The 24,047-nt window shown below is 38.7% G+C and overlaps 1 protein-coding gene across 1 annotated transcript in view; it reads left to right on the top strand.

Moving 5' to 3' along the window:
• Nucleotides 1–21,748, top strand: part of LOC144631170 (cap-specific mRNA (nucleoside-2'-O-)-methyltransferase 1-like) — a 28,426-nt gene extending 6,678 nt beyond the window's left edge. The window contains exons 7-26 of the mRNA XM_078489575.1: nucleotides 1,488–1,582; nucleotides 2,372–2,444; nucleotides 3,221–3,347; nucleotides 3,612–3,677; nucleotides 4,967–5,076; nucleotides 6,048–6,144; nucleotides 9,203–9,335; nucleotides 11,248–11,362; nucleotides 12,702–12,769; nucleotides 13,483–13,539; nucleotides 14,146–14,206; nucleotides 14,911–14,979; nucleotides 15,398–15,532; nucleotides 16,660–16,797; nucleotides 17,505–17,596; nucleotides 18,360–18,428; nucleotides 18,906–18,959; nucleotides 19,535–19,647; nucleotides 20,053–20,161; nucleotides 20,885–21,748. Of these exons, the coding sequence (XP_078345701.1) occupies nucleotides 1,488–1,582; nucleotides 2,372–2,444; nucleotides 3,221–3,347; nucleotides 3,612–3,677; nucleotides 4,967–5,076; nucleotides 6,048–6,144; nucleotides 9,203–9,335; nucleotides 11,248–11,362; nucleotides 12,702–12,769; nucleotides 13,483–13,539; nucleotides 14,146–14,206; nucleotides 14,911–14,979; nucleotides 15,398–15,532; nucleotides 16,660–16,797; nucleotides 17,505–17,596; nucleotides 18,360–18,428; nucleotides 18,906–18,959; nucleotides 19,535–19,647; nucleotides 20,053–20,161; nucleotides 20,885–21,029 (1,926 nt within the window). The 3' untranslated portion in view covers nucleotides 21,030–21,748. The remainder of the gene's footprint in view (nucleotides 1–1,487; nucleotides 1,583–2,371; nucleotides 2,445–3,220; nucleotides 3,348–3,611; nucleotides 3,678–4,966; nucleotides 5,077–6,047; nucleotides 6,145–9,202; nucleotides 9,336–11,247; nucleotides 11,363–12,701; nucleotides 12,770–13,482; nucleotides 13,540–14,145; nucleotides 14,207–14,910; nucleotides 14,980–15,397; nucleotides 15,533–16,659; nucleotides 16,798–17,504; nucleotides 17,597–18,359; nucleotides 18,429–18,905; nucleotides 18,960–19,534; nucleotides 19,648–20,052; nucleotides 20,162–20,884) is intronic.
• Nucleotides 21,749–24,047: the final 2,299 nt, after the last annotated feature.

Below are 24,047 nucleotides of genomic sequence, written 5' to 3'. Positions count from 1 at the left end.
AGGACTCCGGTTAGTCTGTTTACGGTTAGCTGGTAAATGTTTTGCTTGTTTCGGTGATTTTGTCTTGTTGTCTAGCAGAGTATTTTACTAAGCAAAAGGCAATTATGAAGGCTTTAGGTCGGGTAAAAATATTGACAATATTTGATTTAAAAAAACTGTACATTCGGCGGTTACATGCAATGTCTGAGACATGTCTAGATTTTATGCAAATTTGATCCGGTCACGTAATCAAACGTAAATATTCTTACGGCAGATTCTCTGTTTTTAAACATCGTTATTCTTTTGAAATAGATTTATAATGCTACAAAGAACTAAAACGAAATCTTCTTGTCTTTTGAGGCCGACTGTAAACAACGAAACGTACCAAAAATGAATATATTATGATTGCGTGCATGATCTATAATTTGCATAAAATACAGACATTGAATTCCCTTGGGGCCACATCGCACGTTCAAATTTTAGCGCTGTGACAGCCATGCTTTGAAAGAGCCAATCAAAAAAATTGAATTTTCTTACTTGATCAGATCTCGCCTTCCGGCTTCGTCAACCCGCGAGATGCGGGAACGAGATTACTGTTTCAGTTGTTTCGGCGGATTCGTTTTGGTGGTTTAGCTTGTTTTGGTCGTTTCGTTTCGGTGGTTTCATTTCGTTGTTTTGGGTTTTGGTACCTGCCGTCAATTGATTTTCTTTCGAAAATTAGGGGTGGTCCACAGGGGTGGTCCATGGACCGGGTCCACAAGGTGGTCCATGGACCGGGTCCACAGGGGTGGTCCATGGACCCGGGTCCATGTTTTGTATACGTCCTGTTTTAGGCCTTCTATGCGGCCAGGCTCAAAACTACCTTGTTTGCAACGTTTTTTCCGAAGCGCTAAACAGCGCTGTTGTACAAAACAAAGGCAGAAACATCACTCAGTTCTTCAAGCGATGCTGTAAACTTACGGGTATTCAGACTTAATGATGTCCTTCAACCACCTGGCAGCCGCAATCGAGCTAAAACTATAAACTTTTCCGTTTTACTTTCACAGGCGCCATTTCGCTTAATTCAAACTCTTCCGCCTCTAACATGTGACCTTACGTCACAATGCAGTATCCAGTCCTACTCTACTCAAATCAACAAAAGACATGCGCAGCGAGTCGAAGAAATGCTTGTTAAATGGTTTCTCGTCTTCCGTAGACGCTTAGAAAACCCTACAGGGAAAGATGTACACGTGATGCGTTGGAAAACTCAGACTGCTACGTAGCTGACTGGGAGCACGTAAGCTTGCAAAATGCCTTTTTTTGCATACATAATTTCTGAAAAACGAAGAAAAGACCAGCTGAATGCAACACAGGACAGTGTTTAGCACACGTAAACAAACCTGCATGCGCAATTTGGAGCTGTTTCGATAATGTTAGATTTAGTCAGAAAGTCCAGGGACCGTTTATTCCCGCCGCTCTTCAAATGATCTTTTGCCAGTTTACAAACGTATCTCTCTTCTTGTTAACAGAGTATTTTCGACGCTCTTGTTGGGGATGAGTTTCTAAAAGCAAGAACGCGAGCCAATCCTTATGAATTTATCAGGGGAGCCATCTTCCAAAACAGGTAATAAAAAGTACTATGCGTGTGGGTGGGTTGATGGGTTAGAGGGGTGGGTGAAGGGGGAGGAGGGAAGAAACAGATTGAAGAAAATCCCAAAGGAAACAAAATTTCCAAAATATTGTTTTAACCCTGACTCAACCAAAATAAAATAAATTATACATGATGCCAGGTGTGATGTAAACTGTGAAAATGACCAATTGGAGGATATCTCAGAATCAGTGAGATATTTGGAACATTATTTGATGCTCTTAGACTGCACATCCTTCTGTTTCTCTAACCAAACTGCCCTTTATTGTTTCTCTTGCTTGCTCACTCTTTTTTGGGTTTTCCCTACAATCTGAGAACATGGAAGAGGCAACATTAATTGAACAGACCTTCACGAAGAGTTAATTACGCAGTGGAATCCCTAATTTTTTAAACCCTTGATTTCTTAAACCTCCTATATTTAAACCATTTCCCTTAGATTTGCTTCACTCAGTCAAAGACTCAGTGCAACCTCCCAATTTCTTGAGCTTACCTATTCTAGAATAAATTTCTGTTTCCTTTGTCTAAGGTTTGAGAAATCACTGTTAGGGACCGTGTAGTTCAGAAAACAGTAAGTTGGCTCGTTAACAAGCCCAGCTGGCTATTGTGGTCTTGACATCTCTAAAAGTTTTCCTAAGTCTTTGTTTTCATGTTTCAGCCGGATTTGAGTTCTCTTTTAGCTGGTGAGATTAGCCAGCAGCCAGCCCTTAGCGACATTCCTGCACTGTTATTATCCTTTTACTAACTGTTTCATGCTCTGATCAACAGGGCAGCCATGAAAATGGCCAACATGGATTCTGCTTTTGACTTCATGTTTACTGAACCGAAAAATGACAGAGGAGTAAGTATGCTGTATGGTTGGAAACAAATTAATTGGAAAATAATGTGACCTTCAACACCTCTCTAAAGCTGACATTACTGTATGGTATACAAGACACTCCTCTAATTAGTTGGCTGGATCCTCTTTGCACTTCTTACAGTAACATAGTAAATGGTTTGAATCCAGGAGTATCAGTAGTTTGTAAGTGTGATCGTCTGGGTGAGAGTAGTTCTGAAGTGAAAAGTTGCATGTTGTCATTCGATGATGTTAGAAATCTGGTCAGTTGAAGCTGATTGGTTAATTTACTGACTAGAGATGTTTTCGGTTGTAAGACTCGTGTAAAGTTTGTCAACAGTAATTGGTCAGTTTCGATCCATCTATTTTTAATCAAATTAAGATGCTCTGTTTGTGGTCTGTTTGTCAGTTTTGTTTATGTCCTGAATAAGTCATTTGTAAGGTGCTGGTAGTTGTTGACATTAATTTGTTGATATAAGCATCTGTAAGTTCTAAGTTTGTGTACCAGCTTTCCAGAGTCAGTCATTGAAAGTAGTTAGTACTGTAGGTTAAGCATTCAGCAGAGTCCAGTTGATTTAATTTGTGGTTATAGTAAGTTGATGGTGTTCAGAAATGTGATTGTTGACTATAAACAGAATGCTATCAACAGATGTCAACAGCTAATGGTACCTTATCTCTAAACCAGACACTTGTCTAATAAGCAGACGACCTCTGTAAAATATGGTCTTGTGCAAATTGATTTGTAGTAGCATTCAATTATTGCTGTGATTAAATGATTATAGAGAGAAGTGGTTGGACCCAACGAGCTGTTGTACTTTGCCGATCTGTGTGCAGGACCCGGTGGCTTTTCAGAGTATGTGCTGTGGCGTAGAGGCTGGCAAGCCAAAGGCTTTGGATTCACTTTGAGAGGTACATTGTTGGTACATTTATATCAGAATCAGAACACTGTGAACCTTTAATGTGCCACTAACTTAGGGGATTCATTAAGGTGGGCATCAGGGTTTTGCACCTGGGTAAAGTATCTACAAGGCCCTAGCTTCTTTGATAAAATGAAGTCAGTTCAGATATTGAATACAGCCGGGCAAAGTCGTGTTCAATTGCCGAGTGCCTGGCCTGTAAGTTACCGAAACCCCTACGCTAACAAAGCCTTGAATTTTTATTTCTTTTTTTAAGGTGACTGTGATTTTAAACTTGAAGAGTTCTTAGCTGGGACACCAGAAACATTTGAACCACATTATGGTAAGAATAATAGACTAAGCTCTTGTCTAATTAACTCTGCTAAATGTTGTGGTTTAATAACAATCGTAGCTGTGATACCTTGTAATAATTTTATATGGTGTTTGTTCTCTTCTACACGTCTAATTATACAGAGTAAGATGACGAGTCTTCTTCTCAACCAATATTTGGGATTTGGGTTGTCACACAATCTTTTTGGTATGTCACACAAACGTCTCTCCACTGGGAGAAGCACTGTGACATGACTCAAGTAATGGCTATGAACTGGATAATAGGAATACCCTAAAAACCACACCTTTTTGCTAAAATTTTGGGGTCAAAATCATGGGTGCAGTTTATCTATAAGACCATTGCTTTCTGCAGGGGGTGGATTTTGCGTAGTCTGGGATCAGCCCTTAACATATTGAAGCCTCAGTTGTTGTCGATCACTGCTCTTCAAGCGATTAATTTGCACTTTACTTAAATAGCCAGACTCAAACTAAAGTGAAATTTCCATTCATCTTTATAGTATCCATGCAAGCTGATGTTAAATTGAACTTTTCCTTGTTGTCCAATCGTGATTTGAACGTGACTCAGCCCAGACACTTATCACTTTGCATGTGCTCGCAACAAATACTCAGCATAACATTTGACCAACTTTATCACCAACAAGCAACCAAGTTCCTTTAGGGGTGTAACGATACATCGAACTATCGATGCATTGCGGACCTGTGAGTGTTCCGATAGCGATGCATCGATTGCAAATTCAACTTTCGATAACAATCGTGATTGTTTCCTTAACTATCGATAGTTACAATAGTTTTCAAATGGTGTCCTGTAGTACTTTTTCCTTGATTGAAAAATGCCTCTCTTGTTCTCTGCCGTCCTTTCTCGGCTTTCTGTTCCTTGTTTCAGAATCTGTACTGTATTACAAGCCATAAAAGCAAACTTCACGGACATCGCTCGTCTCCAGGGCCTTATCCGCGTTCAAAATGGTGGTTTGAATATTAACTCCAATCCCCCCGCCCCCCCTCTCAGAGAAAGAAATGATTACAACGCTATAAAGTCAATACTATCTCAATAGTATCGCAATAATGTCACTACTATCGCAATAGTATTGCAATAGTAATTTGACTATCGCAATACTATCACAATAGGCAAAATAACCTCAATAGTCACCCCTAGGTTCCTTACCTCAGCGCTTTTTCAAGTGTTTATTTTTTTCTTAAAATCAAGCTTTCAAGTTGGGGTTGCGGCTTATCTACGAGTGCAGCTTATACACGAGTTTTTACGGTAATCATATTTTGTACCAGGTGTACATGGTGATGGAGATATCTTCAATGTGGAGAATTTAGTGGAGTTTAGAAGATTTGTGATGGAGTCAACTGATAACAAAGGAGTTCACTTTGCGATGGCTGATGGGGTAGGTAAAAGAGCAGGCCCTGTGTGCTCCAACTGAAGGGGTGCATGGGATAAAGCTTCAAGTGACTTCTGATCAATTGCTAGATTCTCCTTCTAATTTACCCTCTATGTGCTTGTAAATCAAAAGAGAATTTCATATTGGATCAGTACTCACTTAAGGGCCTTATTCTAGGCATTGCTTAATTGACATTCAAGCTTATTAAACTATGACAAGCATTTTTGCAGTTGGAGAAGGGAGAGGAGGGGGGATGACATGGGAGTTTGGGGGGAGGGCCCGGGGGGGCACCCTGTATATTTTTGGGTGGGGGTGTGCAGCTGGGAATTTGAAGCCCTTGCCCTATACCAGACCATGTTCAACTGATTTTTGCAACCCTATACCAGACTAGACACCGTAAATCCCTACCCTATCCCAGACTTGCATTTTTTAGAATTGTATCACTTAACTATCAGTGTTTTAATGGAAAACCATCTGTCAACAGCGATGCTGCGATGATTTTATTTATGTTGAGGAAAGCCTCTTTCTCTTCTGAGTTTCTATTTCTATTCTGGACTAAATTTGTCATAACACAGATCAGTTTTCCGGCAAATGCTACCCTTTTCTAGACCAAAACTTTCTGATTTCTTAACCCTATCCCAGACTAAACTGCTTGAAAACCCTACCCTTCACAGCGGCACATACCTATATGTAAGCTCATATATAGGAGTGCACCCCCTCGGGGGGGAGGGGAGCCAGAATTCCCAAGGTGGTGTGAACCAGTAAAAAAGTGAATTTTTTTTTTTGCAAGATTGCATAATATTTTGCAGCAGAAATAGCAAAGAGGTAGGAGGAACTGGGAGTACAAGGTACAGGGATTGAAATGGAAAGCTCAGACTGACCCACCCCTCCCAACCACACCTCCCCCTGCCCACCACTTTGCATGGCAGTAGGTTAACAGTACAAAATAATTAATACAAAATATTGTTTTCTTGAAGGGATTCTCAGTGGAAGGACAGGAAAATATACAAGAAATTCTCAGTAAACAGTTATATTTGTGCCAGTTTCTGTGTGCATTGTCCATTCTAAGACAAGGTGAGATGCTGATCAGGTTGCATATCCTAGTTTTTAATTACCTTAAGTGTATGGCTTGTGTTCTGCAAATCCACTTTTTTCACTAACAGATTTTCCCGCTCTGTTAAAGCTCTGTACTTCTAATGAACAGTGTCGATTTGACTGGTATTTGTCTTTTCATTCTTTTCATTCATTTTAATACTGATGTTGTAATGCACTGTAAAATCTGTACATGTACTATTGCTGCTTAAAAATAGAACTTTAAAGCCTCTGTCCAACTAGAGCTAGGCACAATAGCTTAATGTTCCGTACTCTGTTAGATTCATGATTGAGCTCTGACTGTGGTCACTACATTGTGTTCTTGGGCGAGATATACTACCGGTAGATCCACAGGGAGCCCAGGCTCACGCTTTGACAACTCGGTCAGTAAAATGGCGGCGTCGAAATTATAAGGATTTGTATGAAACTTTATAGCTAAAATTCATATCGAAAGAAAATATAACAAACAGCCAGGTAAGTTCACATTTTACATCATATGTTGTCTATGTGATGGTTTTTGACTGTTATATAGCATTTAAAGCCTATTTAACCGATATTTTTAATTTTAGTTTACTCTTACCTAAATATATGCAAGGGTGAACACTTCCGACGCTTGATAAACAACACTGTTTGACAAAAACAAGCCAAATATTGCTTTTAATTTCATCCGCTCACTCTAAACCTTCGCATGGGTATAGTTTGAAGACCATACTTTCGATACAGTAAATTTTTGATCCGGCTGCCTCTCTCCGTGATTAAAGAATACGGAAAAAATGTCCAAGATTTGTACACTTTTGGCTTTCTCCAACACCTTGCCTCCGATAGAGTCGACGCATTTTTAATTAGCCTTGCCTTTCACGTGCAGCCTCACGCTATGATTGGGCGATAGTTGTCAGGGCGACGACACTTCTTTCCCATAGGGGAGGGAGGCAAACGATACCTTCGAGGGTGCTCTGTCTTACACGTGTACACTGGCCCGAGTTCCCACAGGATGATTTTGCCTCATGTATAATTCTTGACTCACTGATGTACCGAGAGGGAGGATTTTTGGAAAACCCTTGCAAATTAAATTCATTGCCGCTTTACAAAACAAAGCATGCCACTGCAGCAACACTACAGCAAAGTCCAGCAACATCATCAACAATGTAACGAAGCAAAGAACAATAGCTCTAAACGTTCGTTCAAAGTGGCTTTGCTAAAGAAAAGTCTTAAGATTACCTTTTAATAACTACACGCGCAATAGACACCGCAAATTCGAGCTTAATTAAACATATCGTAAATGTCTCGATGAAATGTTTTAAAAAGGGAACAGAGACTGAAGTATTGTATTTAAAGCAAGTGTACATGTTTTTTATTTCAATGCAAATGTCATTCGATAATTTCAAAGTTTTTGCATATATTGTGGAAAATGAATTTAGAATGTAGCCGACACGTGCGTTTTGAATCTTGCTACATTTCCTGTCTGTTCCCAGCTGAACAACAACTTGAACGGTACTAGCATTAGCCGTTATTTCTGTAGTCTTTTCGCAAGACCTTTTGCGTTTTGTCGCGTGCCCGTGCTTTGAATCTGTATACCGTTAAAATGGTTAATATTAATATGCAGGGTTCGGCAAAATTCCCTTACGGTGTATCTGTGGGTCTAGATTTATGCGTGAGGTCAAATCATCCTGTGGGAACTCGGGCTAGTGTACACGTGTAAGACAGAGCACCCTCGAAGGTATCGTTTGCCTCCCTCCCCTACGGGAAAGAAGTGTCGTCTCCCTGACAACTATCGCCCAATCATAGCGTGAGGCTGCACGTGAAAGGCAAGGCTAATTAAAAATGCGTCGACTCTATCGGAGGCAAGGTGTTTGAGAAAGCCAAAAGTGTACAAATCTTGGACATTTTTTCCGTATTCTTTAATCACGGAGAGAGGCAGCCGGATCAAAAATTTACTGTATCGAAAGTATGGTCTTCAAACTATACCCATGCGAAGGTTTAGAGTGAGCGGATGAAATTAAAAGCAATATTTGGCTTGTTTTTGTCAAACAGTGTTGTTTATCAAGCGTCGGAAGTGTTCACCCTTGCATATATTTAGGTAAGAGTAAACTAAAATTAAAAATATCGGTTAAATAGGCTTTAAATGCTATATAACAGTCAAAAACCATCACATAGACAACATATGATGTAAAATGTGAACTTACCTGGCTGTTTGTTATATTTTCTTTCGATATGAATTTTAGCTATAAAGTTTCATACAAATCCTTATAATTTCGACGCCGCCATTTTACTGACCGAGTTGTCAAAGCGTGAGCCTGGGCTCCCTGTGGTAGATCACATTGCCTTCCCCCACCCAGGAGTATAATTAAATTAGAACTGACCAGTTAACTATTACTGTAATGGCAAACTGACAAACTGGATTCAACCTGTGATGGACAAGCATCCCATGCAGAGAAAGTAGCACAACCTCTTGTCACCTCACTCTAAAGAAACCGTGCAGAGTGATGCACCAGCACCAGTGATCAATCCATTTGGTTCCTTTGATCCTTACTTGTTTATTTATTTATTTATTTATTTATTACAATTTATGGCTAAGGCTAAGAAAAACAAGGCCAAAGGATGAAATGCAAAAGAGTCAAGGACCCCATATTAAAGCAGATCACATAAGATACTAAGATAAAAAATACAAAAAAGAAGGTGAAATTATAATAGTAACAAATAAGTAAACAAGAAAAGTATTTAAAAAATTTGCTGATCCATAAAAAACTTTCTAACTAATGCTTTAAAAGAGTTCACACTTGTTGCCTCACGAATGAAAAGCGGAAGCGAATTCCATGTTCCCACTACTCTATGAAAATAAGAATATTAAAGTACATTCGTTCTTGCATATCTCATCTTAACTGTTAACTTATCATTATGTCTAAAAGTATAGTGATCAGTTTCCTTATAAAAATCCACATAAGGTTCAACGTCTATATCAATAATCCCATTAAGAGCTTTATATAGAAAAGTAACATCTGCTAACAATCACCTCTTACTTATAAATTATTTTATACTTCAGGTGGCCACTTTGTGTGCAAGTTATTTGACCTATTCACAACATTTAGTATTGGTCTGGTATACCTCATGTATCGGGTGTTTGATGAGGTGTATATCTTCAAACCTATAACCAGCAGACCGGCTAATTCTGAGAGGTAGAGCAACAAATATACTTCACATTATTTTATATTCTTTAATTCCTAAGAGTAATTAAGCAACTGTTTATTGTGTAACATACTGGTTGCAATGTTAAGTGCTTTAGACTCTGGACTGAGTTCATGTATTCAAGGTTTTCAAAACAAGCTGGCGACCACCAGAGTTCTGCCAGCTACTTGATTATTTAATTATCACCGGTTACTCTGGTCTTAGCCCAGGGGGGTACTCCCATAAATTTCGAATAGGGGTGTGCCGCCAAGGTTAAGGATAAAGAAAGCGAAAATTGATACCCTTTTTAAGGCCCAAAACCGAAAAATGACACCCTATTCAAGGGGAGGAGAAGCGTTCCGTGACGACCCAAATAACGGCTAACCGCCCACGGCAAGACACAAATCTTTATAAAATCGCTTTTCTAATACCTGAACAGAAAATTCAGTTTTAAGAAACCTTTTTTTTCGTTTAGCTGGGCGTTTATTTTTTAATTAGCTAATAGAATTTAGGTACCCTATCTAAGGATCACACCGGGAACACATTGCCAAAAGGAGCAAAAATGATACCCTATTTAAGGACCGAGAACCTCAAAAACCATACCCTATCGGGCATCACATACCTATATAGGCCACATATGGGAGTACCCCCCCAGGGGGGGGGGGGTCTTAGCAATCAGCTCATGGCAAACAAGCTCGGTGTCACAGCTGCCTACTCTTCCAGTTGCTGATGCCTACTTGAAAACATTTTGAAACCCCTGTTAGTCTATGTGTTGTGTTCTTGGACAGGGGGCACTTCACTCTCAATATAAATAGGTACTGTATAAATGGGTACTGACATAGGGTAAAATTCCAGTTATAAGCCCCCCCGCTTATAAGCCCCCCCGGATATAGGCCCATCATCCTGGAAACAAAAAAATACATCCGGTTATAAGCTCCCCCCAGATATAGGCCCCCTCTACCGGATGACAGTACTGAACAGGGCTAAATGTTGCTTTTTTGTGCGTTTTTAACTTAAAAACGTATTTCGATCAACACTTCCGAGGCTCGTTTCGAAACGTTTTTTTCCTTCCGCTTAAAAAGCCCCCCCCCGAATACAAGCCCCTCCGCTTATAAGCCCACCCAAACACCCTTACGAAGTTGTATAAGCCCAGGGCTTATAACCGGAATTCTACGGTATTATCAAGACAACCAGATGAAAAAGGAGGGAAGTAGTTACAACATGAAATAAAAATAAAAACTTTTGATGAGTCTCTAAACACGGTTACGAAAATGGTTAACAACTGCGGATGATCCCATCCAGGGAAGAAGCATTACCGTATTTACTCGAATAAGCGCCGCGGCGCTTATTAAATTTTTGGCACCTCAAGTGAAAAAAAAATTTGGATGCCACAAAGAATCTTATCTTTTACAGTTATTGAAAAGAGCGTCTTTTGATTGTCAGTGTTTGTCTCTTGCAGAAACAGAAGTGGCGGCCTTCACAACATTACAAAACTACATATTGTAAGAGTGTTGAATAGAAAAACTAATCAGAGGGTGATAAAACAATCACTCATAACTGCAAAACATCGCTTTTGATGCAAAAAAAATGCTCAAGCTTGTTTAAGAGTTGCTTTGTAGTGCCGTTTTAAGTTAAACAAAATTCTCCAGATAAGCGCCGCATCGGGACTGTGGCGCTTATTGGGGGGCGGCGCTTATTAACTTTTTTGTCCCAAATGCGGCGCTTATTTGAGGGTGGTGTTTATTCGGGGGCGGCGCTTATTCGAGTAAATACGGTACTCCTATTGCCCCTGCATGCCATATGCCAGCCTGATAAGTCATCTACACCATAGTTAGTAAAAAGGAAATGTGGTAAATCCAAACAGGCAACTATCGTAATTTAATGTTTCAAACAGGACTAATCAAGTGCATTTTCCTTGTTCAGGTACATAGTGTGCAAAGGTCTTCGGGGGAACAGTCAAGCCGTTCATGAGCACATGTTTAATGTGAATGTTAGAATCAATAAACTAAAGGCTTCGGGTATGGAGAGTGTAAATGAGGTTAGTTACAGTTTATCAAGGTATTGAAAAAACTTCAAGGATGAACTGTTTAGTGAGTGTGTCTGCTGTAATTAATAATAATAATAATAATTTATTTCTAGTGCATTACATTAAAAATCTCAATGCCCTTACAAGTAAAAATATTTAAAATTACAATAGGATAAAATACTAAATTCTTAAAATCTAAAGTTCATTAGTAGAAACTCAGCTGTGTTCTATTGGAAATCCGTGAATCTGATTGGTTCTCCCACTGATTTCTATTCGCCGATAAAAAAGTTTAGATAGTCCAGTTTAGAGGACACAAAGGTGTGAACCAGTTTTTCTGTGCTAGGTTGGTCAAGATACTGATGAATATTTTCAATACGCTTTAAAGCGTTAAGCACTGGTCAAGAGTGACCCCAAGATCTCGGGCATTCACGCTTGTCTTCATCTCAGAGCCAGCAATATTCACCGCCGCTATAGGTTGACGCTGAAGATAGCGAGATGAAAAATGCAAAATTTCAGTTTTTGATGAGTTGCATAATAATTTGTTATCAGCCATCCAAGATATGATATCCTGTGCACAAAGCTCTACCTTGCTCAAACAAGATGATTGTTTAGATCGTTGCATAACCAAGTACATTTGCATATCGTCCGCAAATATCATGGACTGGAGGCCATGAGCGATGTCCAGTTTAAAGAGGAGTTCTCAATTCAGTATAACTATTAAGGTGGCATCATAATAGGGACACCATACATGCAAAGAGCTTTGTAGTTATACCTCATTACACACATTACAGGCCTGCCATACCAACATAGGCATGCAATGTGTGCAATGATAGGCATGCAATGTGTGCAGAGAGCTATGTAGCTGTAGCCCTTTGCACACATTGCAGGCCTATCATACTAGCATTATAGGCATGCAATGTGTGCAATAAGCTTTGTAGTTGTAGTCCTTTGCTTACATTGCAGGCCAAAAATACTAACATAGGCATGCAATGTGTGCAGAGAGCTTTGTCACTGTAGCTTCTTTGCACACATTGCAGGCCTATCATTCTAGTATTATAGGCATGCAGTGTGTACAGTGAGCCATGTAACTGTAAGCCTTTGCACACATTGCAGGCCTATCATACTAGTATTATAGGCATGCAATGTGTGCAGAGCGCTATGTAGTTGTGGCCCTTTGCACACATTGCAGGCCTATCATGGGGGAGGGTTTGGGCCATTAAGCTTGGATGCAGACTTTATACCTTACCTACAGTTTATCTTCACATGTGGACTTAAATAGCTATTTAAAGATGATAAAACAAATTAAATGCAATAAGTTCAGAATAAGTTTGTACTGTAATTTGTTTCCTAGATCGTCCCCTTGCATATTCTGATGGAAGATGAAGAGTTCTATTTATACATGGCAGAGTCAAATGACAGGTACAGTGTACAGCACATCAATTCTGATCAGAAACTCTGATACCCATAAAAGATCAACTTGTTTCTGTAATCTTAATTTAAGTTGCCCTCGATATAAGAGGAATACTGAAGGCGGCAAGACGTTTTAGTGTAAGGACAATCAAAGAATGGAACTCCCTTAGCGCGGACTTAAAACGGAGCCCAAGTGTTAACTTTTTTAAGCGTTCTCTTTTTAAACAAATTTTAAATAATCAAATCCATACGCAATCATTCATGTAATTTTAATTCCGTTGTACATAGTTTTATCTCAATCAATCTATTTTTAAAGTTTATACCATTATTATATTTCCGTTATTGTTATATTTTTGTGTGGGCCACAAGTTTATCAGTTTGATTACTGTCAGGTGTCAACCTCGTTAAATAAAGTCCAACTTACTTACTTACTTACTTACTAATTCTGTGGATCTATTGGAAGATAATAATAAATTTAATAATTGCTAAACGTCAGACAAATTTGTAACAAAATTAAATATTACTCTGTTTACACTGTTTAAAACGAGATTCATTTTTCTATGTCTCAAGTTCAGTTTAACAATCTAATTTTTAGCCTTAATTAATTAATTTAAAATGAAGGAGAAAGGTTTAAAATAATGTATACAGCTCAGCTGAATTTTGAATTCTTATATTGATCAAGAAAGCATTTAGTCAAACTTGTGCAATCTAATTTGTTTCAGAATAGGAAGGATACAAGCAAACTCACTGAAGAAACTTAGAGCTTATGTCCAGGACACGTAAGTTGATGCCGGCTGTTCTCATATGATATCACTTCTTACTTAAACTCACTTCATTTAATATTTAGCATAATTATTTCATTAATTTAATTCTTTTAATTGAGGGTAATTTATACAGAGCTAAAATCATTTATCTTTTAAGCCGGTCTTCTGTTGGCAAAGGTGCTCATAGTTTTTTATCCCACTGTGTTGATTGTATGATTTTGTAATTCATTTTAAATGGTCGAGACAGCAGCAAAATTGTAGAAATTTTCAAAAATAATACGACTTTTTTAATTTTCACAAACATGTTTCGACGGTACATCCGTCATCTTCAGTGTGACGGTTATGAAAGTTTACAGTGATTTAAAACGTGCCTGTTAAAAAACATATGTTACATTGCGTTGAAAAGCAATACGCTAGATAAATTTCGAAGTTAACGGAATTAAAAAGATTTGTAACAGGCACGTTTTAAATCACTGTAAACTTTCATAACTTTCACACTGATGATGACGGATGTACCGTCGAAACATGTTTATGAAAATTAAAAAAGTCGTATTATTTTTGATAATTCATTTTACTTTTTATTACTGTGCCGCTTATTTTTCAATTTTGTTTTTGTTTAAGAACATTAATGGGGCATTATGATCAAGGAGAAGTCAAGAAAAAATGTCTTGAAAAGTGGAAGGTTTGCTGGTTATCTGCTTTTTTATAGTATAAGGCCTACTGCCATACATTTTCCAAAGGGAATCTCCTTTCCTAAGTGAATGCTAAGTATTGGTACAGCAACACAACAGCACAGAATATTCATTTGTAACCTTCTCTAGGAAGATACATGTACCGTAATGATTCAATTTAGCGCCCTCCTTCCAATAAGCGCCCCCTTCCGAATAAGCGCCCCCCTTCGAATGTGTTTTTGTAAATAAGCGCCCCTATTCCAATAAGCACCCCAATTCTAATAAGTGCCCCTATTGTGGATAACTGCCCATACTGAAGTCATTGACGTCAACTAGATAAACTCCTGACCGTTCGCCGTACAGTTCATGTATATATTTACTGCTAAAATGAACAATTATTTTAAAGTAACTGAACTTTAAACAATTTATAACTGTTACAGTTTCTGTTATTGTTAGATACATTTGGTTGTTTCTCAAGAAATTAAATAAGCGCCCTGTCTCGAATAAACGCCCTCCCTCGAGGTGCCAAAAGTAAAAAAGGGCCCCGGGTGTTAAATCGAATCATTACTAACAGTACTTCTCTTAACTGGTAGATGTTTAAAGGTTACCAATATCTCACTGAGTGGAATTGTCAAGTTAACTTAATTCCTTGCCGTTCTTTATCACATGACCTGCATTTAATAATATAACAAATTATAATTCTATTTAATATTAGATTCCAGAGCAAGCACGTGCTGCTTACAGAGCACCAGATCCTGATGTTAAGTTTGACGAACTTTGGAAGGTAAGTTATTAAATTTGTAACTGGGATTTATTTGTGCTTTCTGGGCCCTTATTATAACAGAACACAGTTTTACCTACGTCACTTCCTGTCCCAGAGCGGCGTTTAGTTTGGCTGCTTTAACCATGTGTCAGTACCTACATTTATTATTGTACTCCTGAATTGAGAGGGCTGGAGGTATGATGGCCTAATGGTTAGTGCGCTGGACTCCGGATCGAACGGTGCGGGTTTGAGCCTAAGCTGGGGTTACCGTGTTGTGTTCTTGGCCAAGAAACTTTACTTCATGAAAACGGAAGATTTGATTGCCTTCTTTGTGGAGTATTTGATCATCTATATTACTAGAACCAAGACCAATTTAAATTTCATTTGATGCGATTTTCATCTCCTTGTCTTTATATCATCGCTGTTTTTTCTATTTAAGGGTATTGACGATGATCATTGTTTTGATGCTGAAGCTACTATGGTGACATCCAAGAACATCCAGAACCTTAAATGTTTGTACAATTACAAGTGTTTTGTGTCTGGAGGAGAAAGATTTTTCATTATGGGACTTGGGGTATGTGTCACACCCATATGTCACGCATTTATTTGCCACTCCTGTGTCATGGTGTGTGTCACACTCGATGCATCACACAATAAATTGTTAACACACAGTTTGCTTACCACAGTACAACAACAGCAACTTTATTTCTATGTTTTTAATATACTGTCATACTAAAAAGATAGAAAGAACAGTATGAATTTGAAAAATAGATATTAATACTATATACTTTTAATTGTTTTATAATTATTATTATTTGAGTGGTTCTTTCGGATGGCCAATGTATAGTGTATTGTATAGAAGGACTTGTTGAAAAAAAAGTGAAAAATCTCACTAGTAAGTAAATGACAACTGTTCAATGAGAATAAACCAATAACAGTGAGAACTGACGAACTTCTGGCCCTTCAATTGTCATAAAAGATGATAATTCTTAAGGGGGCAGTATCACGAGATGTCTTCTACATTTTTGTGTAAACTGTGATAGAATTCTCCGGCCTCAAGAGTCCTCATGGGCCCGATGAGGATAAGTAAGTAAGTAGTACGATAGAATTCTACAGACTGCTTTAAGGTTTTAGACTCTGCATCAACATGGTACCAAGTTAAGCTAAAAGAAGCGATGTACATAAAATGGGAAAAGCCCGACCTGAATCAACATTCGCGTTTGTTATGTAACGTAACATAACGCTCACATTGTAGGCTTTGTAACAACAACCGTTGCACTGAAGATGACGGATGTAACCATCGAAACATGTTTGTACAATTTAAAAAAAGTTGTACTGTTCCTGAAGTTATAATAGAATTATGATGCTGCACTAAGTAATCAACAACATGACCTTTGAACAACAAAGGAAAGGCATAAATTCATTCTCCAAGGTGTGACTAAACGTAATCAGTGGTTTTTAATGATTTTCTTCCAAGTAGCACTGTGAAACTTAAAAACGTCGGGCAAACTTTTTCAAATATGTACCATAACCACCCTTTTGCAATTTTCATGACTAGTACAGTACGTTTAGCAAAGCCAGGCCACCATAAGTGGTTTCTATTTAATAGTAACACCTTCCATGTATATTCAAGTAGCAAAAAGTCACGGTGACACTGTGCCTTTAATTTATTTTTTATTCTTTGTTCGTGTTTGATTTTAGCGCAGTAATGTCTACAAATGGGATGGCAAACCAAACTACCGCAGTTCAATAAGATGGCACAAGCTGGAGAATTTTAACTTGGAACTTCCACGTGACACGCTGATTGAAGTTGAAATAGTACAAGAGCTCCGTGGAGAGGTAAGTACAAGTGAAAAATTCTACTGATGAACTGGTAACTTCTCCTTACCTTGTTACAACACATTCAAGTAAAAAGGTAATGAGAATTGAGGACGTGAGTACCACGAGAAGAACTCTTGACTTGAAGGAGCTTCGTTATGGATGACGCATCTTGAAAACTTAAGCCTTAGTCTTTGAAGTTCGTTCTTTTTAATCCATCCCCCCAATCTTAACCATCCTCGTTCCTTTTTGGTTTATTATTACTTCGTTTGTGTTTTTCTGCCTTGGTAAACTATTATTTAGAAATTTCCTTTGATTTGTAGGATATTTCGTACATCGTGAAGAATGACTTGCTACACCGTGACATCTAGTCTCCCTCGCAGCCGTTATTTGGAACGTCGTGCAGCGTTACTCTCCGCAAAACGTTGCGTTGTTGTAATACAACATTGTGACATCTAGTCTCCCTCGCAGTCATTATTTTGAACGTCACGCAACGTTACTCCACAAAACTTTGTGTTACAACCCAGCTTTACCTGCGAAGAATGTTGCAATACAACATCGTGACATCTTGTCTCCTTCAGCTATACCTACGAGGGGGGCTACTTGACGTGTTAGCGTGACAGCTCCTTTAAGATTAAATTCTCCCAAGGAGATTAATGTAAAATATGTGGAGTGGTTTAGGGAGAGTATCATTGTTGATCTTGTATTGTGCCCCTCTTTTAAAACAGGGCAGAGGACAGAGAAGGGCCGCAGCTGTTCACATTGTGGATGCCGTGATTCTTGGAGGCAAAGATGTGAGGAATAAACACTATCACGAGAGGTGAGATGGAGTCTGCAAATTTGTCCCACACTGGCAAATAACGTATTGTCAATCCTCTAAGATAGGGTATAAGTCTATTATGTGCTGCATATGTTAGCAGGTGACCTCCCCCTCCTCCTGCCCCCCCCCCCCCCCCCCCTGGCATTTGTCAAATGGGTGTAGACAGAAAAAACAAGTCCATGTATTCTTAACTGACAAACAATGATTCCTGTCATGGACTCAGAATTTTTCTTTGTCCCATTCTCGTGTCATTGTTAAACAACTCAACTTCAATATTTATCACCGAGCTTAAAATTTACCATCTATATAACTACACATTTGCTGATTTCGACATTGCTGATCCTAGCAGTATGCAGGACGCGTGTCACATATCAACCTAATAAATGGCCCAGCTCAACAACGAGTCTCTCGTAGCTCAGTTGGTTAGAGCGCCCAACCGGTATATGGGAGGACATGGGTTCGATTCCCGTTGGGGACTCAGAATTTTTCTTTGTCCCATGCTCGTGTCATTGTTGAAAAATTCATCTTCATTATTTATCACCGGGCTTTAAATTTACCATCTTTATTATTTTCAACTCATCACTTGACTCTGATGGTGACTTCCACGCTTGTTGCTGAAACGTCAGTCACCATCAACAGTCCTTTCAGGACTACCCTCACCCAGACGATCACCCTAGATCACCCTACTGACTATGCCCTACATTAACAACTGTAAGAACCATTGTTGTATTTTTTGTTTACTTGTTTTTGGCTTCGCTTGTAGAATGGCCATGGCTGGACTATTGGTTAAGGCCGTCAGCAAACCAACGCGTCCAGAGATGGTTCCCCTTAGGTATGGACAGGTGCTAATTCGCATTTGTTTTGCTTTACATTTCAACGCTTAGCGATTGGTTTAAAAATCTCGCGCCATTTTCTTATGCAATCAGAAGTAAATCCAAAACCAATCGTGGCTTGTTTGCTTTGTGCCGGCTACCTGTATTTATTTCGAGTTTTGATTGGTTCACTGGCTTGTCTGTGTCTTTAATGATTGGCCAGAGTGATTACTTTGGTTTTGGTTTACGACTCTCGATTCAAATGGCTCACCAGTTTAAGTCCAAGAGACACCATTGTAGAAAAATTTGAGTCTTGTCATCTAAAACATATCATAAACACTGCTTGCGCCATACCAATTAAATTATGACATACCTAGTGTATGTTAAAGGTTCTCGACCTCGTGAGAATGTGAACCATATTTAAAAGTGATTTAAAACGTAGATACGTGTTTTGCATGTATTTCAAGAATGAAGCCAAATATAATTTTGCATCTCAGGCTAAAACAAGTTTTTCGACTGGATAGCAGCTCACTTAAAGATATTTTCTCGAGGTAAGTTGTGTTAGATAATAGTGTATTTCCTTTCTAAGGGCAAAAGGAGACTTTACCTCATCGGTGGTGGCGTTTGATTCCGGTTTCATGAAGTGGCTTAAGTCTCGCTACCCCCATCTGGTTGGGATGGTGGTCCATCCCAGGCTTCCCGTCAGCATGTTGTCAGGTTGCCGTAACAATCTGCTAGTACCCATTTATATACTTGAGTATTCTAAGAGTCAAGTTTCCTGTCGGAAAAAATGGTGACAGTGGCACACATACGAGGACCCTGACCAGAGTTTACACCTGGTCTTTTCGATAAGGAATCCAATTCACTGACAGGGGCGATCTGCACCACATCCGAAGTCCTTCTTTATTGGCCATGAAACACAAACAATGCGCGTAGCCCTAAGAGCGAATGGAAACAGAGCTTTTAAATTGGTGCAGGTCAAATGCACTAACAATTACACCACCAAGCCTCTTATGGCAATCAGTAAGAAAAGTCAGCGATCTTTATTTTCGTTTTGACTGAAAGGTTTAAAGAACATTAATTTTACAAGTGCTTAGTAACATACAATATTTGTATTCACTTTTAGAATCGAGATGAAAGTTGTCAAGGGTATGGGCAAAGTACCTCGGGAGTGCTTCGTGCTAGAGGATGGCAGTCATCTTCTTCCCAAAGGAATTTTTTTCATTAAACGTATTCAAGGTATTGTTATAGCTAGTCAACAAGAAGATCACAATTATATTTAATCACTTTTGCGATGAAAAAAGATACCTTGAAATCAAAAGAAACCTCTGACCAACTGCTTACTAAATAAGTGAAGAAAAACAACAACAACAAAAACGCTTCTCCCTTAAAGACCATTGGAAACTAAAAGTCACCCCCCCCCCCCCCCCTCCGCCCATCAAGGGCCTTAAAAGACTTATGGAATGAAATGAGATCAAAATCTAAAGAGAATGGGCACTTTGTATAAAGGAAAAGTTCTTCGAGGCTCTAGCTTACGAAGCAAAACTGTTACGGCTTAGGGACACTAACAGACACCCCTCCCCTAGATTGAGACCCTGTTTAGTCAACTGGACTTTTATTAATTTTTTTTTTGTACCAACACAGAGCCCTGGACCTATGCTCACAGTCGATCAGCCAAAAGGTTATATTTCTACAACAAAGACACAAACGAGTCTACATTTGAAAGCCCGCGAGACTCAGCGGCGTCTTTCAAGTAAGTGTCCTGGGTAATGCTTTGTCATTTATATTATATAAAGTAACAGTCTCGGGAACAAGTGCCAGTTGATGGCGTCATCACTTCTCCGAGAAGTGACTGAGCCTGCGGTTTTCGTCCCAGAAGTCGCTAAGCAATCTGACGTATTTGTACGCGCGACTGCTTTCGGAGTACTAGTTCGGAAATTGATCGAGTGCTTCAACGAAGATTTGCCAAAACTGCCACTTATTCCCCCGACTGGTAATATGGATCAGCTTATAGAATTACTTGATCAGCGCATGTGATATCATTCATAAAACACCAGGGTCACCACATGACAGGGAAAAGTCAAGGAAAAATATTTCAAGCGCAGGAAAAAATCAGGAAATTAAGGAGCTGTTCAGGGACACTAAAAATTTCTTCATAATTTAAAGTAAAAAACAAACGAGATTAAATTTGAAAACTGTTCAGCCCAACAATATATCAAAAACCTATATTGCAATCCCTTTCAATCTTAAGTCACTTTTGGTGCTCCGTAGTTTGTATCATTTTCTGTGTCATTGAAATGTTCCTTCACTGTTTTACGAGGTTATTTTTCTATTTCACCGAATTTGATGGTCATTTCCCATGCCTAAATTTGGCTAAAATCCGTGACATAGTCCCTTTTAGGATACTTGACACATTTTTAAAATTTAATTTAGATGTGTATTTACTTTCGTGTTTCTCTGTTTGCTCGTAAAACAGATCATCACTCGGTACACGGTATTACTGGCCGTGGGAAGATGTGGAGATGAGTCAAGATGAAGACACAGCGGTGGACAGAACAAAACTCATTGAATTCTTTACTTTAGTACAAAATGACTTTCTACAGGGTCCGGTGAAGAAATGAGATTGCGATCTTGTTAACTCAGTGAGAATATTCTGCAGAAAGGAGTTTTAACCTTGAAGCCAGGAAAAAAAAATACTTCTCCCAGGATGTTGAACGTCTAATCACACTGCTGTTATTTATTGGACAACAGGCCAGCGAGATACTTAAACCCGTTATAGCTTTGTTGCCAGCGGTTTCCCTTTTATTCAAACGGATATGCATAGTGAACACTAGTTACCAAGTCCTCGCAAGAACTACCAGCATGGAATTATTGGGTTTGTTAACTATTCTGCACTCAGTTGATGTAGTGACACAATAGCGAGACACCACATGACATATTTATACCATGTGACACTCAGTTCATGTAGAATACTACTGACTAAACAGCACTGCGGTTAGCCTAACTAGCACTCCGGTTAGCCTAAATAGCACTCCGGTAAGCCTACTTTAGCTTGGGTTGCTTGCGGTTAGCTTTAATAATAGGGTTAGGATTTCTATCTAAAAAAGTCATGATTCTGGCAGAAGTCTCACGACATCAAGTGAGTGCTAAATAGTCAATCCCTTGTTTGAGCACACATAGTTATCGGCTCATTTCAGTCATTTAATAGAAATATTTGTCGACAGCTCTCTCTAGTCTATCGAGAACCTTAGTTGATGTTTTGTGTATAATTTTTTGTGTTTGTAAATCACACCAATCAGATTGGAACTAAAATGAACAAGCAATTAAATTGCATTTCCTACAGCTGTTTACAGTGTGGTTCTTGGTTTAGGTACATACAACGCCACGAGTTTGGCCAACTTACCCTGTGTACAGCCGTCCCGCTCCGCTCAAAAAAAATAGCGGCTGTACACAGGGTATGCCAATTTGATAATTAATGGAACGGTGACCTGTCTAGCAAGCGTTCCAGCAAGCGTTCTTTCTTTGTTCCAGCAGTTAGGGTGCGTGAAAATTGAGGCTTGGTCAAAAGGAATAAGAGAAAGGGAGAGGGATGCCCTAGTTTACTTTTTATTTTTTGCCCCCCCCCCCCCCCCCCAATTTTTAGCGCGGCCATAATGTGGAAACTCTTCGTTCGCACAGGAACGCTAGCCTGTTCCAGGCGTTAACGGAACTGTGTTCTTCGAGTTATTTTATTATTTTTTCGTTGCTCACTGTGAATACTTTCAAGAAAGATGCCGAATTTTAAACCAGCAACTTGTAATCTGCGTGCCCTTTAGGAAGATTTTTGTCACTTTTATTATTGTGCTGAGGTTACTCGCCATCATTTCCTTGTTGGTGATTTCCTCGGAATGTTTTGCAAAATCAACACAGAAATACAACATGCGATAAATATTTCGCCTTTATTAACTTCTACTAACCAAGTATTGAACAAACGTAAAACTTCACCAAAACACAAAACTCTGTTAAGTTTTAAAAAACTTAAAACCAGTTTTGAGAAAATACTCTACCAAATTATTTTACTTAGTAGTTACTTAATGGTCTAGCACCTAAATAAGTAATGGTTTAAATTTTGTATGTATTATCAAACATAAATGAAGTTTAAATGATCTGTTGCAACTCAAAATACCTTTGAGGGATGTTACACATCTTTTTTTCTTTTTTTTACAATTTTATTCCTTCAAAAAACATTTAAACCTGATTATTCATATGCTAGTATTATATGCAGATTCTACCACATAGCAATTTCGAGTGTAAATATGTGCAATTTAGGAAACTCCAAGAGACATGTCCCCAGACACCCTAGTGGAATGGCCTTGTGATAGTAAGTTTATCAAATGTCAACCTCATACCCAGGGCATTTCTCCGTTCCGTCCCCTGGAGGAAGAGAGGGACTGCTCTCACTCTCTCTCTCACACATGCTCTTGGGTACAGGAACGGATACCCAAGGAACAAAGTTGATCTAATCTTTGCTTTTGCGGTCGTCTAGTAACTTAACACCCTTTCACAGCAATTATGTACAGTAATATGTAATGCGTTAATGTTTGATATTTAACCACAACCTGACTGCTGCTTTATCATCAGCAGTTACCGGTATAATACAAATGGGATATACAGCAAATGAAGTCTGCCTTAAAATACATGTGATATCAGTTTGTAAAACAAACTTGTGTGGACACAAGCCACACCCTTTATAAAGTCCAAACCTTGTACAGTATGTGCTTTAAAACTTTTTTCTTGTCATGCAAATAAAATATTGTTTCTAGTCCCCTCAATTATCCACCTAATCAAAGCTTGCAAAGAAAGTTCTGTTCTGTAGTCTGGGGCTTCTGAATGTCCCTGTCAGCCAAGCAGATTTTCTTCCCACTTGCCCAAGGGGTAGAACTTTACCAATCAATTGATGAACTACAGTAACTAATGTATTGGGCTTATGAGAAACACTTTTAGGCTAGTGCAATTTGGAAAAGCTCGGAAAACAACTTTTGTTGCACCCTGTCAACCGATAATACTTACAAGTTTAATTTGTACATGATCTGTTGAAGACTTGCTCTTGAGCAACTGCTTCTTATATATAAAGAACTTCAATTTATTATTCAACAAATTTGCATGTTGCTCATATATGTTTGGAAAGTCCTTGTTATCTGTCACCATAAATAACAGATACCCTGCAATATACATAGGTTGGCAAGATTCATAGTCATACAAAGTGCTGCATAAACACAGTTTTTCTTGCTGTAAAATGAGTTAGTTGACAATTTGTTGAATAATAGAACAACAATATTATCCTGCTCAATCTTGTGGAATATCATCTAATTTTAGCCAACTTGGCCTATGGCCTCATCAGCTACGTATCAGGCGATATTCTGCAGGATTTCGCAGGGAAATTTATTTAAAAGATAATTACTTAAGCTCACAGAATTATTGGGTATTATTATATGGCTACAATAGTATGTGCGCTCTGATTGGCTGCTGAGCAGGCATTATTTTCTTGTAATGACCGGGCATTATGAATCTTTTTCTTGGCTCAACGGTTTTTGAGTTGTGAGTAAAAGCTACTAGCGAGGGGGCAAAAAACAACAAAAAATGCCGACAAAATATAACTA

Source organism: Oculina patagonica, chromosome 11 (assembly GCF_052425735.1).
Source record: "Oculina patagonica isolate OP01 chromosome 11, crgOcupat, whole genome shotgun sequence".
Taxonomy (NCBI): Eukaryota; Metazoa; Cnidaria; class Anthozoa; order Scleractinia; family Oculinidae; genus Oculina; species Oculina patagonica.
This window is presented reverse-complemented; position numbering and strand designations above follow the sequence as displayed.